Source organism: Elgaria multicarinata, chromosome 23 (genome assembly GCF_023053635.1).
Source record: "Elgaria multicarinata webbii isolate HBS135686 ecotype San Diego chromosome 23, rElgMul1.1.pri, whole genome shotgun sequence".
In the NCBI taxonomy this organism is placed as follows: domain Eukaryota; kingdom Metazoa; phylum Chordata; class Lepidosauria; order Squamata; family Anguidae; genus Elgaria; species Elgaria multicarinata.
Window position 1 is genome coordinate 1,320,618 of NC_086193.1, and position 16,093 is coordinate 1,336,710.

Genomic DNA, 16,093 nt, shown 5'->3' on the forward strand with positions numbered 1-16,093 from the left:
CATGTCTCCCCTCCATCTTCTCTTCTCCAGGCTCAACATGCCCAGTGCTTTCAGTCTCTCTTCATAGGGCTTTGTTTCCAGACCCCTGATCATCCTGGTTGCCCTCCTCTGAACACGCTCCAGCTTGTCTGCGTCCTTCTTGAATTGTGGAGCCCAGAACTGGACGCAATACTCTAGATGAGGCCTAACCAGGGCCGAATAGAGAGGAACCAGTACCTCACGTGATTTGGGAGCTATACTTCTATTAATGCAGTCCAAAATAGCATTTCCCTTTCTTGCAGCCCTATCACACTGTTGGCTCCTATTCCGCTTGCGATCTACAACAATTCCAAGATCTTTCTCGTTTGTAGTATTGCTGAGCCAAGTGTCCCCCATCTCGGCCCCGGCGGGCGGAAATTGATTTTAACTCACTTTCGCCTCTCAATCTCAAAAGCGATGAGCCAAAGCTGAAGACTGAATGGCAGATGGGGCCACAACTGGAGAAGCCCTGTGGATTGGTAGCCCCTTGGGCTCATTTCCCTGTGGGTCTGGGCAGCTGGTTTTTATGAGTGGGAGGTAGTAATATTAGGGGGGGGAGATTGACAGGTGGAGGAGGGGCAAAAGGAGGGGAGACACCAACACACACAGGCCAAGACTTCCGGCGCCGCTCTAGGCCTTCAAATCTCTATGCCCAGATAGGGGCTGGAAGAAAAGAATCCGCGACAGCACTTCCGGTGCAGAGCGGAAGTGCCCTTGCCGGGGCGCCCCCAGCCGCGTGGTGCCTCTCTAGCCCCCTCTGCCTCTATGGCCGTCCCTCCCACCGCAATGGAGGCTGCTGCTGGGGTGGCCCCCATCAAGGCCCAGTGAGTAGGGGGGCGGGAGGGGGAGGGCTCTGCCCCCTACAGGCTCGACCCCTCCCTCCGCCCCCACCCACGCATTCTAAGAGCCCCCCCACCCCCTCCATTGCAGGCCCCCTCCCTATAGCCTGCCAGCCTCCCCCTTCCATGGGGGGCAGGAACCCCCCTCAGCCCCCTACCATATGCAGCCCCCTACTGTATACAGGAGTTTGCCCAATTTCTCCCTAAACCTGCCTCCCCCCATTTGTCCCCAGACCTGCCTGCTCCCCATTCCCCCCCACATGTTTCCCCTCCCCCATTTCCCCCCCACATGTTTCCCCTCCCCCATTTCCCCCCCACACCTGTCTGCCCCCCATTTCCCCCCACATGTTTCCCCTCCCCCATTTCCCCCCACACTTGTCCCCTCCCCATTTCCCCCCCACATGTTTCCCCTCCCCCATTTCCCCCCACATGTTTCCCCTCCCCCATTTCCCCCCACACCTGTCTCCCCCCCATTTCCCCCCACACCTGTCTCCCCCCCATTTCCCCCCACACTTGTCCCCTCCCCATTTCTCCCCAGACCTGCCTGCTCCCCATTCCCCCACACCTGTCTCCCCTCCCCCATTTCTCCCCACACTTGTCCCCTCCCCATTTCCCCCCCACATGTTTCCCCTCCCCCATTTCCCCCCACATGTTTCCCCTCCCCCATTTCCCCCCACACCTGTCTCCCCCCCATTTCCCCCCACACCTGTCTGCCCCCATTCCCCCCCACACCTCTCCCCCCCATTTCCCCCCACACCTGTCTCCCCCCCATTTCTCCCTTCCTCCCAGCCGTAAATGAAGCTAGTTTGAGCAAGCAGTGCAAAAGCCACAAACAACTAAATTGGTCGTAGATAGAAGATAACATTACTGATGAAATAATAATAATAATAATAATAATAATAATAATATATTTCTTACCCGCCTCTCCCTCTGGATCGAATACAACTATGACAGCTGCTTCCCTACACCCCCCCCCCCCACACACACACCACACACAGAGACCCCCACACACCTCGCTTTAAAAATTAACTCCTCAGCCCTAAACGTCTGCGACGCTTTGCTGCATCCAGCCCAGTCCGAGCGGATGGTTCCCCGAGGCAGGGGCCTCTCCCGGCCTCGATATTGTCAAACGGAGGCCATTGGAGCCCCAAATGCCTCCATGCAACGTCCATGTTCCGCCCCATCCGTTGGAGAATATCTTAAAATCCCCAAGTTTAAATAGATGAAGATAATAATAATAATAATAGCTAAAGCTTAATTGTTTCAAAGTAAAAACAAAGATGATGATAATAATAGTAATAATAATAATAGTAGTAATAATAATAATAATAATAATAATAGTAATACACATCTTACCCGCCCCTTCCTTTGGATCAGGCGGGGGAACAACACTAGTACAATACAATATAAATCAAATACATGAAATTAATTAAAAGAGCACATAAAACCAATACAGTATCAAAACAGCCATCGAGACGTCTTAAAATGCTTGGTTCAGAATTCGTCTGGGTCGGCCTGCCAGATGCCAGGGGGTAAAAGATGCAGGAAGCATTGGAGGTTGTAGTCCTAGTCTAGTGCAGGCTGGGTATTTTGGACTTTAACTCCCAGCTAGTGGTCTGGAATGCTGGGACTTGTCATTCAGAAACAGCTGGAGCAGCCTTCCTCAACCTGGGGCGCTCCAGATGTGTTGGAATACAACTCCCAGAATGCCATTCTGGGAAATGCAGTCCAACACATCTGGAGCGCCCCAGGTTGAGGAAGGCTGAACTGGAGGGACCCGGCTGTGGGAAAGCCGCTCAGCGCCATACAGAACCGCTTGAGAGACGGCGTGGTGTGGTGGCTGAAATGCTGGACTGGGCGTTGGGAGATCTGGGTTCTAGTCCCCGTTGGGTGACTCTGGGCCAGTCACAGACTCTCAGCCCAGCCTACCTCACAGGGTGGTTGTTGTGAGGATAAAATGGAGAAGAGGAGGAGGAACTCACCGCCTTGGGTTCCTTGGAGGAAAAAAGGCAGGATATCAACGCGATAATAAAATTGAAAAATTGTGCCCACAACGTTTTAACGCCCGGCCCTGTTCCTCACAAGGTACCTCTCGACGAAAGATGAGTTTCACACCTACCTTGACCGGGAAGGGGAGCTGCGGAGTAACAAAGACGGCGACAGCGCGAAGGAGAATTGCAGCGGAGACCTGAGCGAGCCTCCGGCCAAGCTACAGAAGCTGGGAGGTGGCGGAAGCGAGGAAGCGAACTTGCCGGAAGCGGCGAGTGGAGACGCAAAGGAGCATCAGGGACCGAAGAGGAACCGGGGGCAGAACAAGAGCCGCCCATGCATGAAACCGACTCACTACGAGAAGGACCGCCTGTGTCCCTCGGTCGTCCAGGTAAAGCGTGCACGGGCGAGTCCGGCGTAGGTCATGGCCAGGCGCCGCCTGTGAGTTCCCTCTCTCTCCTTGAACCGGCTTCCTATCGCTTGAAAATCTCTGCCTCACGCCGCCTCCATCGGGAACTTCTGAGCAGAGAACATAGCACAGACATTTCCCCAAACTCCGCACAGTTCTGAGACTCCCTGGTTACCCCTATTTAGAGGTAAATAGGTTTCATAGCATCATAGACTAGTAGAGTTGGAAGGGGCCTACAAGGCCATCTAGTCCCCCTGCTCAATGCAGGAATCCACCTTCAAGCATCCCTGGCAGATGGCTGTCCAGCTGCCTCTTGAAGGCCTCTAGGGTGGGGGAGCCCACCACCTCCCTAGGGAATTGATTCCTCTGTCGTACTGCTCTAACAGTCATGACCTAGGGAGGTCATGGGCTCTCCCACACTAGAGGCCTTCAAGAGGCATCTGGAAAGATGTCTGCCAGGGATGCTTGAAGATGGCTTGAGCAGAGGGTTGGACTCCATGGCCTTCGAGGCCCCTTCCAACTCTTCGATTCTAGGGTGCTGTTGTGGATTTCCCGTTGGCTACTGTGCAAACAGAACGCTGTACTAGATGGACCCTGGGTCTGGTCCTATGTTCTAGCCAAGGCGAGAGATTACCAGGGCACGACCCAGCGTCCCTTTGTTTCTTGTTTCAGCGAATTACGCAAGCCACCTTGAATGCCGCTTGTGTGCAGTAAGAGAAGATAAAAACCTTTTAGGAAAAAAGAGTCCTCTTGCCAGCCACCATCTTGTATAGCGGTATCTTTCTCTCTCTTTCTCTCCCTCCTTGAAGGAACGTGCAGACAAATGCTTCTTCGGCCCCCGATGCCGTTTCCTGCACGACGTCAAGGAATACATGGCCACGAAGCCGCCGGACCTCGGGGACAGCTGCGTGCTCTTCCAGACGTTTGGCAAGTGTATTTATGGGCCCACTTGCCGGTTCGCTGGGACCCACTTCGGGGAGGACTTCAAGAACGTCACCAACGCCGAGCTGCTGAAACAGTGGGAGGGGAAGCCGGCGGTGAGGAACAGCCTCAGCAAGGAACTCCAGCAGCAACTACGCAAGAAGAAATTCCCCTTCGACAAGTCCAACGAGTACCTCAGCCGCTTGGCCAAGCCCCACCCAGCAAGGGGGTCCGAGGGCCGAGGAAAGAACCCGTCCCCGGGAGAGCCGGGGGTCGTGGGCCACTCTGCTTCCAAAGGAAGCGTGGGCCCCAACGCCGGCGGAGAAGAAGCGCCGGACGCTTCCCCTTCGTCGCAGGAAGGAGGTTCCGGCAGGGACTCTCTCAAAACAGCCGGCGCTGTGACGGATGAGGATATCGTGAAACTCCGGCCGTGTGAGAAGCGAAAGGTAAGGAGGAAGAGGGCTTTGTATCTGAAGCCAGCAAGGGCGTTCCTGTTCCTCTGTAGCGGCGCTCTGCAAATGTTTCTGTGTTCACGCCTGGAGGCGCACGAAGGGACGGAAGAAAGCTGCGTGGATCTCACTCCGGGGAAGGCTGCGTTCGGACAACCCAATAGTCAATGCTGGGTTAATAGTCAACTCCAGGGTTGATTATCAAGGGGGTGCGCCCCACACAACACGATTATAATCAGCCCTGGAGTGGATTAACCCTGGCGTCGAGTTGACTGTTAGTCAACTGTGTGTAATTGACACATCCCCCCCCCCCCTCTCTCCACCCCGGTCCTCCATTGCGAGTTCTGCCGGCTGGGCTAGAGCGGCAGCCTCTGCTTTGGCCGCTCTTGCCGGAGGACTCTGTGTGGCAGCCGAAACGGTCGACTCAACGGGGCAAAATTGTCCAACAGACGACACGCTAACCAACGGTCGTGTTTTTCTCTGTTGGTTATTTTGGCGGAATAGTGAACCATGGGGTGGTTTTTCCCCAGCCAACACAACAACCAACGCTTGACTGTTCAACTAATGGTTGACTACTTAAACCACTGTTGGTTACTACATGGTCCGAACGCAGCCAGAGGGCCTCTCTAACTCACTGGGTTGCAGCTCTCAGGCGGAGAGGGGTCATCCCCAGACATGAGTCCCTTCGTGACTGCAGGGGCAGCTGTCCGCTGGTTTTGCCGACCCCCAAAGGTGCCCATTCTAACCCCCCCCCAATGTAATTTCTTTATTTATTTTGTTTATTTCATTTCTAAACCGGCCAATAGCCGAAGCTCTCACAACAATGAAAACCACAAAGTACGGCATAAAATATATGCAGCCGCCATTATGAAGCCACAATATAAAAGCAGAACCAGAATAAAACTTGAGCAGCAATGCAGAGATGTGAAAGACAGATTTCAAACGGCAGAGCGAAGCGACTAGGATGCTGGAATACTGGGGAAATAAAAAAGGTCTTCACCTGGTGTCGAAAGGAGCACAACGCAGACGCCGGGCGAACCTCTCCTGGGAGCTCATTCCACAGCCGGGGTGCCACAGCAGAAAAGGCCCTGCTGCAGATAGCCGCCCACCTCACTTTCTTTGGCAGGGGCTCACAGAGAAGGACCCCTGAGGATGATCTTAGGGCCCAGGCAGGTGGATACAGGACGGGGTAATGATGTCACGTATCATGGGTGAGGCGTGGCGCAAATCCCCGCCTTGTTTTCGGCAGCCATCTTGTGCTTCCAGCCACCCCAGTTTGCTGTGAAACGAAGACGTACGCTCCAGGGGGGGTCAACATTCATTCTAGCCTCATCCTTTTTCTCTTTCCTTTTTTTCCAATGCCACGCCGCTATTTTTTAGACTCTGGGGCGTCGGAATGGCTCACGCCTCCCTCGTGCCTCATGCTTTTCTCCCGTTTTCTCCACAGCTGGATCTCCGCGGCAAGCTTTATCTGGCCCCGTTGACAACGGTAAGTCGATGCGCTGCTCCGTGCTGAGCAGAACCAGATAAGCAAGAGAGGGAAAACGTCCTTTCGTATTTGTTCTACAAACAGGAATGTATATATGTAAACACACCCACACACAAGTTCCTGGACCGGGTTTAAAGATCAGCCTTGGGTATTCTCCATGACTTTTCGGGTTCCCTTTTCCTTACCAACGACTTGTTGCACCGGTCCGCTTACTCGCAAGTAATCTTGACTTCGCAGGGACAAGAGCCAGGCGTCCTTGTTGCCCTCTGCAAACTCTTATACCCACCAGTCAGTCTGCGTACGATTTGGTTGCTATAACAGTTAAAGCATAACGGTTTGAAAAAGAAGGGGGAAACATAGATAGATAGATCTTCTACACCTAAGGTCCCCCTCCGGGCGCCTACTTCGAAGGAAACTCGGAGGGTGGCAAGAAGGGAGAGGACCTTTTCGGTGGTGGCCCCCCAATTATGGAATGAAGGGTTGCTCCTGCAGGAACGACGTTTCCCGTTCAGCCCCCCAGTTTCCCACGTCTTGAACTCGGCACCCGTCCTGGTTATTGAAGGCCTCGGCAGGTGCAGGCACTGCAAGTCACACGGGCATAATGTAACGCCGCGTCCTCTCCCGTCTCTCCCGTGGATTCCAGTGCGGGAACCTCCCTTTCCGGAGGATCTGCAAGCGCTACGGAGCTGACGTCACCTGCGGGGAGATGGCCGTGTGCACGAACCTTCTCCAGGGCCAGTCATCGGAGTGGGCGCTGCTGAAGCGGCACCACACGGAGGACCTCTTTGGCGTCCAGGTAGCGCGATACCCGCGGGATGGAGAAGCCGGGCGGAGCGGCAGGACGAATGCTGTCCTTCTGCCCCAGTGTCCTGTCTCTGACCATAGACGTGTGGGCAGCAGATGTCATTAGGGTGTGCACCTAGGGGGGGGCGAGGAGAAACAGCCCCCTTCAGTTCGGCGGTTCCTGCTCGAGACATTAGTTGTGAATGCTCCTGAATTGCGCGGTACGGGACCCTGTGCGTCCGGGCGCCCTGCGAGTTTTCAGCGGGGCGCTCCGTTCCCCTGTCTTTTCCACAGCTGGAAGGGGCGTTTCCGGACACCATGAGCAAATGCGCAGAGCTGCTCAACCGGACGGTCGAGGTGGATTTCGTTGACGTCAACGTGGGCTGCCCCATCGACCTGATCTACAACAAGGTAGCTGGTCGCATCCTGACAGGGTCCTGGTCTCTCTGGGCAGCATCATAAGAACGTAAGAAGAGCCCTGATGCTGGGTCAGACCAGGGGTCCATCCAGTCCAGCACTCTGTTCACACAGGGGCCAAACAGCCGTCGGCCAGGGATGAAGAAGCAGGACACGGTGCAACAGCACCCTCCCACCCATGTTCCCCAGCAACTGGTGCACACAGGCTTACTGCCTCGGATACTGGAGGTAGCACATAACCATCAGGGCTGGTAGCCATAGATAGCCTTCACCTCCTGGCATTTATCCAGCCTGCCCCCCTCCTTCTTTGTAGGCGGATGGAACTCACTACCACAAGATGTCGTGATGGCCACCAATCTGGATGGCTTCAAAAGGGGGTCGGATCAATTCCTGGAGGCGAAGGCTATCCATGGCTACTAGCCCTGATGTTTGTGGGCTACCTCCAGTATCCGAGGCAGTAAGCCTGTGTGCCCCAGTTGCTGGGGAACATGGGTGGGAGGGTGCTGTTGCACCGTGTCCTGCTTGTTCCTCCCTGGCCGACGGCTGGTCGGCCGCTGTGCGAACAGAGCGCTGGACTGGATGGAGCCTGGGTCCGATCAAGCCTCCGGGCTCTTCCTACGTCCTCCTTACGCTCTGCCACCAGGACTGCTGAGCAGGCGAAGCCCCGGAGGAGGAGGCCGCCTCAGGCGTGTGCGTCACCCTCCTCTCTTTTTCTCTTCCCAGGGTGGAGGCTGTGCCTTAATGAGTCGCACCAACAAGTTTGAGCAGATCGTCCGAGGCATGGACTACGTAAGTTGGCGGGCAGGGGCTTCTCTTAGCCGGTGTGGCCTTCCTGCCTTGCCTGGGGAAGAATTCCCTTCCTCTGAGGCCTGTCTTACTCCACCTTCTCCCACACACCCACGGTTTCGCTGCCACCAGGCCCTTTAAGGCTCAGGGTTACCCGGTCCTCTCTGGGGACACACAGACTTTTGGCTTTGACTTTCTGAAGAACCTCGGCAGCAGGGCCTTCTCTGTGGCGGCCCCCGCCCTCTGGAGGATCCCTCCCTCGTTTGCTTGGGGAGGCGGAAAACGTAACATCTTTTAAACGCCCCCTGAAGACATACCTGTTTAAACAGGCTTTCCCTGGTCTTTAATGTAGCTGGTCTTATATGGCCTTTTAATCTTTTTGATGTTTTAAATATATACATGTTATTTCACGGTTTTTAAACGTGCACTGCCCAGAGCTTCGGTGGATGGGCAGTATAAAAAGATAATAAATAAATAAATAACTCTCAGACAATCCTTGCACAATCACTGCAGCCTCATCTATAATCATAGAATTGTAGAGTTGGAAGGGGCCTCTAAGGCCATCAAGTCCAACCCCCTGCTCAATGCAGGAATCCACCCTAAAGCATCCCTCACAGATGGCTGTCCAGCTGCCTGTTGAAGGCTTCCAGTGTGGGAGAGCCCTAGGCCACGGGTTCCATTGTCGTACCGCTCTAACAATCAGGACGTTTTTCCTGATGTCCATTCACTGTGTGTGTTCTCAAACTTAAAACCCTAACTCTGAGCTGACCCCCTTAGGTCAGATACAAGGAATTAGGGTACAAGTTCAGCATTAGGATTTTAGGGTTGTGAACACACACACACACACAGGGCTGCAGGAATTGTGCAGGGATTATTTGAGCGCGTGATTTTGGCCTATCAAGGTCCGAGAGAACCTCTTTTGATAGAGCCATTGAAAGATGACGTGTTCGTTATTGAGATCAAACCGTCCCGCAACAAACTGCTGCCTGCATCCCCCGGTGTCTCGCACACACGCTCACCCCTCTTCCTCACTCTCTCAGCCAGTCAGCTGCAAATCGACCATTCTCACCCTAGAGATACTAACCACACCGCAGATCTGTAACAAGAATACACAGTCGTCCACAGAACCTCGTGTGGACAGATCATCTCAGCCATAGTCTGTATCTGCCATAATCTACTGACTTTGTAGTGCAAGGCCCGCGGGGGTTACCGCTGCTCCCTGCGGGATCAGCCCCCTCGGCTCCCCCTCCGTGGGAGGGGATGCTTCGCTCTCTGTACGGAGCGTCGTGTAGGAAGATTTGGGCAATGGGTGAATTCTGAGAAGCCGGGAATCTGCTTCTGACGCACCTTTTTATTTATTTATTTATTTAAGGATTTTTATGCCGCCATTCAGCCCAAAAAGGCTCTCACGGCGGCTTACAAAAGGATTTCTTGACAGTCCCTGCCCACACCCTTACAATCTAAAAGACATGACACAAAAGGAAAGGGGATTGGGAGGGAGGAGGAGGAGGGGGGAAAGGAAAGCAAATCCAGGCACTACAATCTTAGTTGCAAAGTTCAGCAGTGACAGTTGGCAGCAGAGGGAGGGGGCTCTCAGCTGGAGCAGGACCCAGGCACGATGGAGAGGTGCCTGGCTGCTGCTTCCTCCCTCACTGGTGGCCTCTGCAGAGACAGTTGGTAGCAGGAGGGAGGGGGCTCTCAGCTGGAGCTGGACCCAGGCACGATGGAGAGGTGCCTGGCTGCTGCTTCCTCCCTCACTGGTGGCCTCTGCAGAGACAGTTGGTAGCAGGAGGGAGGGGGCTCTCAGCTGGAGCTGGACCCAGGCACGATGGAGAGGTGCCTGGCTGCTGCTTCCTCCCTCACTGGTGGCCTCTTTTCCCTTTCTCTCTCTCTCTCTCCCCCTTTGCCAGGTCTTGGATGTTCCCCTGACAGTCAAGATCCGGACCGGTGTGCAAGAGAAGACCAACCTGGCTCACAAACTCATTCCCAACCTCCGGGACTGGGGAGCTGCTTTGATCACGGTAGAATTGGCCAGGTTGTGGCGGGGAGCGGGACAGGGACGGGGACTCCATTATCACAGGCGCGCCTGGTGGGAACGCGGGACAGGGCCTTTTCGGTGGCTGCTCCAGTGCGCTGGAACTCTCTTCCCGGGGAGGCTAGGCCGGCTCCCTCCTTGATGGGTTTTCAGAGGCAGCCAAAGACTTTTTTGTTCCGGCAATTAATCTGGGCCTCCCTCTGTGCTAAGGGCTTTTAAAATCGTCATGTGTTTCAAAGGCATATGTTTTAAATTTTGTAAGGCCGCCTTGAGGCCCAGTATTGGGAAAAAGGCGAGATACAAATAAATATAGTAATAGTCATAATAATAATAATAATAACATCCGTGGCTGGGAGAAAGGGGTTGTGGCTAGCGAGGGCATCTGTGAGGGCAGGATTTGCCCTCCACCCTGGGCCTGATGTTCCCACCCCTGGCTTAGTAACTTTCCTCTCTTGGACGTGGCAGTCTTCCTTTGCCCGTGTGGTGTTTGTCCACTCCCGTACTGCTCTCGGTCAGAGAGAAGAGTCCATGTGAAAATGAAACCACAACTCTGCAGCTGCTTAGGTGAAGATGCCCAGAGTAGGACCTGTTCCCAGTGGGTTAGACGCACCCTCCGCCACTGCCACCACTCTGGCCACGTTGCTTCAGACCTTCTCCTTCCTACCAGGCCTTTTTCCGGACGCCAGCTTCTTCTCGTAGCTCAGATATTAGTCAGTGGGAGCCCCGTCCTCCGTCTTCCAACCCGAAAGAGCCAGAAACGGGAGCGCGGCGTGTTTCTTGCCTCTGTGACGCCAACTGCCGTCTTTTCCGGCTCCCTTAGCTTCACGGGCGGTCGAGAGAGCAGAGATACACAAAGGTGGCAGACTGGAGCTACATCGCGGAGTGCGCCCAGATCGCTGACCCGGTGCCTCTTTTCGGTAGGTGGTTTTCGGACCGGCTTTTTCTCCCTGTCTTTGTGGAGGTTGCGGCCTCCTTCCCATTTGCACCGAGCTTTCTGTGAATCGGGCGCTGCAGGATAAATGTCGACTCGTAAAAGGCGTGACTTTGGGGCCTGGAGCAGGCCCAAAAGCCGTAAGCGCTGCTGAGGCAGGAACGGCTAAGCCAGGCAGCTCCGACTCGCCCTCCGCTTCCCGAACGAAGCGATGTCAAGCTGACCCCCCCCCCCCCGGCGTCTTTCTTCCTTTCTCGCGCAGGGAATGGGGATATCTTCTCTTTCGAAGATGCGAACCGAGCCTTGGAGACGGGAGTTTCGGGGATTATGATTGCTAGGCGAGTACTTCCCTCTACCGTTTTCAACCCGAGGTGGGAAAAATGCTCCCGGTTATGGGGAACTGATGACCGGATTCTCTTTTGGCATGCAGAAGGTATCAGGTTCAACCCCCCGGGGTTCTCCAGGTAGGGTGGGAAGAGGCCTCCGTTTGCAATCCTGGAAAGCTGCCTCCGTTTAATGTAGACAAAACGGATCTAGGCCTTACGCAGGACAAGGCAGTTCCCTACGTGGGCGACCCATTCTTTCCCCTCCTTCACCCGTGAGAAGGCTTTCTGCTGGAGGCTTTCATGCTTTATCTCAAACCAGACATGTTTCTTACAGTCCGTGGCCCGACGGAGAACGCAAGATTCACAAAATCTATCTATACAAAGACATATTGAGCAGTACACAGAGAGAGAGAGAGAGAGAGAGAGATTGAGGCCATGGCTATCCCGGGATCATCCCTGTACATCCATGACACACCGGGGATACCGGGAGCAGGCAGGGACGACCCCTCCATTTGCCTGGGATAATCCTTAGGTCTAGCTAAGGCCTGAGAGAGAGAGAGAGAGGTATAGAACAGTGTACCGTCCACACAGAACAAATCAAAAACATGCTAATAGAGCTCTTGGCGCAGCAGAGAGAGAAAAAAACGTAGCACCTTTTTGTATTAATGGTGCAATCCTACGCGTGTTTAGACAGGAAAAAAAGTCCTAGAATTCCCAGCATTATAACATCCTGATAGAAATTGCAATGTATGAAGGGCGCGATGTCCTGATATCCTGATAGAAATTGCAGTGTATTACGGACGCAATCCTACGCATGTTTAGACAGGAAAAAAAGTCCTAGAATTCCCAGCTTTATAACATCCTGATAGAAATTGCAATGTATGAAGGGCGCAATGTCCTGATATCCTGATAGAAATTGCAGTGTATTACGGACGCAATCCTACGCATGTTTAGACAGGAAAAAAAGTCCTAGAATTCCCAGCGTTATAACATCCTGATAGAAATTGCAATGTATGAAGGGCGCGATGTCCTGATATCCTGATAGAAATTGCAGTGTATTACGTATGCAATCCTACGCATGTTTAGACAGGAAAAAAAGTCCTACAATTCCCAGCGTCCCCAGCTGGCTGGGGAATGCTGGGAGTTGTAGGACTCCCCACCCCCCACCCCCCCGGTCTAAACATGCGTAGGATTGCACCCCAGGTCATGTGTTCATCTCTAAATCCCCAAGGACAATAAGGTTGCAATAAAGAGCCCTTATTGAATCACGTCTTACTATCTGAACGGGAGGGCTTTGAATACGAGGAGTCCCCCGTAGTATTTAGAGCTACAGATGTGTTCGGGTGTGTGTGGGTGTGTTTGCAGCCTCCGGTTGGCGTCACCCGTCCCTTTGACCCTGTCGTCGTTCTTCCTCTCCCCAGGGGGGCATTGATCAAGCCCTGGATCTTCACCGAAATCAAAGACCAACGGCACTGGGACATCTCCTCCGGCGAGAGGCTGGGCGTCCTGAGAGACTACACCAACTTCGGCCTGGAGCACTGGGGGTCGGACACACAGGGGGTGGAGAAGACCCGGAAGTTCCTCCTGGAGTGGCTCTCGTTTCTGTGCAGGTAGCGGCCGCCCCCCCAGCCCCTGCGGCGTTCATGCGTTTCGCACGTCCCGCCACGCCGTACCGGTGGGTGGCGTGAGGCTCCCGGGGAGGGCTTCTGTGGGACCTCCGTTTGACCCGATTAAAACTGGAGTGTTGCAGTCAAACCGGGTGACTGGTTATTTGCAAGGGTGACTCTCTGCTGCCACCGTCAGAGACAGTACGCTGGGGAGCAGCCGCCGCCGAAGAGGGCAGCCGCCCTCACATCCTACTTCTTGGCTCCCTCGGGGCTGGCCTCTTTGGGAAACCGAATGCTGGACTAGACAGACCTTTAGCCTCATCTAGTAGAGCTCGCGTTAGGTCTTTCTTCTGTGCTGCTCAAATTGCAGAATTCTGCACCTTCGGTAAATATATGCCTTTATTATTTACCTATTTACAGCATTTTTAGTCCGCTCCTTGGCCCAAAAAGATACCCAGGATGGCTTACCAGCCTTCCTCAACCTGGGGCGCTCCAGATGTGTTGGACTACAACTCTCAGAATGCCCCAGCCAGCTGGCTGGGGCATTCTGGGAGATGCAGTCCAACACATCTGGAGCGCCCCAGGTTGAGGAAGGCTGGCTTACACAGAACACAAGAGCCCTGATGCTGGGTCAGACCAAGGGTCCATAGAATCATAGAATAGCAGAGTTGGAAGGGGCCCATAAGGCCATCGAGTCCAACCCCCTGCTCAATGCAGGAATCCACCCTAAAGCATCCCTGACAGAGGGTTGTCCAGCTGCCTCTTGAAGGCCTCGAGTGTGGGAGAGCCCACCACCTCCCTAGGTCACTGGTTCCATTGTCATACTGCTCTAACAGTCAGGAAGTTTTCCATGTATACAGCGTATACAGCCTCTGTATACAGCCTCTGATACTTGATGTAACATATAGCTATCAGAACTAGTAGGGGCTGGGAGAGAGGAGAAGAAAAGAAATACATAGATAGATTTTATAAGTTTTCCAGGACAAAATCAATAAAAAAGAGAGAGAGAAAATAAAGAGTTAGGGGTGGGTGGGTAGGTAAATAAATAATAATAATAAAAAGAAATACATGGAATTTAAATTGAATTATTGACAATGGGTGGGGCTCTTAAGATCTATTCATATTTCTTCGCTGCTACTTTACAACCCAAGTCGTACATGGAATCTATGTTCGAGCAGTTCTTCTGAATACAGAATTATTATTATTTTTAATTGTGCAAATTAATAAAAACGTCATATCTTTGCTGGGTAGTTGCGTTTCTCCTAGGCTGCTGCTATTCCTGCTTCTGACGGAAGCAGCCGGCGCATTTCGAAAGCTTCTCTCGTCAGCCATGAGGACTAGAAACGTGTGTTGTTAAAAATGAAATTGGAGCTTCTCGGAATGCTGAAAGCCTGCTTCCGATCCCAGATGCTCCAAACGCTTCAGAACAGTATAGAAATGCAAAGCGTTTATTGTTGTCGTTATTAAAATCTGTGCCGCTGAGACGCCCGGGTCACTTTTCCCCTTCTTTGGCATCGGCCAGGTACATCCCGGTCGGCTTACTGGAGCGTCTGCCTCAGAGAATCAACGAGAGGCCCCCGTATTACACGGGCCGAGATTACCTGGAGACCTTGATGGCAAGCCAAAATGTGGGCGACTGGATTAAGATCAGGTAAAAGGCCTTGCCTTTTCTGGAGATGGCTTCCTCCTTCCTCTGCTTTCTTGCCCTGCCTCTTGGGGCAAAGAGCAACATTTAGGATGCATGTTTAGACGGGAAAACTCCCAGCATTCCCCAATCCACAGCCGAAGCTTCCAAATTGTCTCCAAGGGCAGCCCCACGCACGGCTTATTACAGCAGTCAAGCTTGGCGGCTGTTCCCGAAGCAGCTGGGAAGCGGAGCGTGCCCACCGAATCTCTTCCATTGCACCGGCTTCTGGAGAACTCGGCTCCTTGTCTCCTGGCGCAGGGCTGGGCAGAGAGGAGTATAGGAAGAGAAGAACGTTGGCAGCTCCGGAGCGAAAGGAAACCCCTCCTAACCCTGCAGTGTGAGAACAGAGGACTGTCACGGTGCAGTGGGTGGTGGGAAAGGCCGCCTCAGACCCCAGCTCAGCTGTGAATCCCTCTCGGGGGGGAACCCTGGCCCACTCCCGTTTTCTCGGCCCGTCCTGCCTTGCAGGGTTGTTGCGAGGAGAAAACCTGACCGTGAACTCTTTGGAGGTGCAGCGAGAGACGCAAATGTGTCGCAAGCATTGCAAGTGGATGGCCGTCATAACGGTGACCTTCTCTTCATGAGAAAGCCGCTCCTGCCTCCTTTTCTGGATGAGGGGGTTCAGAACCCCTTTCTGCCCCGGGGTGGGGCCGGATTCCATTTCAGCAAAATGGTCGCAGCCCAAAATACCTGCTTATTTTGGCTTGCAGCTCTTACTGCCAGTAACTCCGTCTTCAAGAGAAGCATTTCAACCATTTAGAATTGGACAAAAGCTGTCCGGCCACCAGATTCGGCACAAGGGGGCCCGGCCACGTGCGGAATCCTGGCCCAGAGGTCTGACTGGCCCCTGGGCCTCAGATCCACCCCCCACCCCCTGCTCCAGATCCTTGTAGAAAAGGACACGTGCAGAAGCCTAAACGTAGAATCGTTTTAAAGTTGGGAGGGAGCATGGAGGTCATCCAGTCCAACCCCTTGCAACTCAGGGCAGGGATCGTACAACTACAGCATCCACGATAAGGCTTAAATACCTCCGGCCTCCGTGTTCTGCACGGGGTCCTCATTCAGAAGTCTGTCACGGGCAGAGGATTTTGGCGGAAGGGTGATACTGGAAAAACTAAACAGATTTTTTACCCAAATAATCTCTCTCTCTCTCTTTGCAGTGAGATGTTGTTGGGTCCCGTGCCGGCCAATTTTACTTTCCTTCCCAAACACAAGGCAAACTCTTACAAGTAGGACGGCAGCCGCGGGGAGACGGAGCGCAGCCTCCTCTCGGGAAGTCAACGTACACGTCGTGGCTCTTTCAGTTTAAATACTAATTAAAAGAAAGGTTCTATTTTTAATTTGCTGGCTGTGTCATCTCAAGATTGATCCCACGGCCCCTCCTCTCCCGGACATCTTAACGCGCCC

The 16,093-nt window shown here is 53.7% G+C and overlaps 1 protein-coding gene across 2 annotated transcripts; it reads left to right on the top strand.

Moving 5' to 3' along the window:
• The first annotated feature begins 770 nt into the window (after window positions 1–770).
• Window positions 771–16,026, top strand: DUS3L (dihydrouridine synthase 3 like). Of its 2 annotated transcripts, none has more exons than XM_063147044.1 (13): window positions 771–842; window positions 2,943–3,237; window positions 4,065–4,622; window positions 6,073–6,114; window positions 6,758–6,910; window positions 7,192–7,308; window positions 8,038–8,103; window positions 10,011–10,121; window positions 10,956–11,052; window positions 11,329–11,404; window positions 12,814–13,002; window positions 14,522–14,650; window positions 15,847–16,026. In XM_063147044.1, exons 1-13 carry the CDS (start codon window positions 784–786, stop codon window positions 15,917–15,919), a joined length of 1,965 nt encoding a protein of 654 aa, XP_063003114.1. In that variant the 5' UTR covers window positions 771–783; the 3' UTR covers window positions 15,920–16,026. The 2 variants fall into 2 exon arrangements, with proteins under 2 accessions (XP_063003114.1, XP_063003113.1); XM_063147043.1 differs by lacking the exon at window positions 771–842 and adding an exon at window positions 2,190–2,389.
• The last annotated feature ends 67 nt before the right edge of the window (window positions 16,027–16,093 follow it).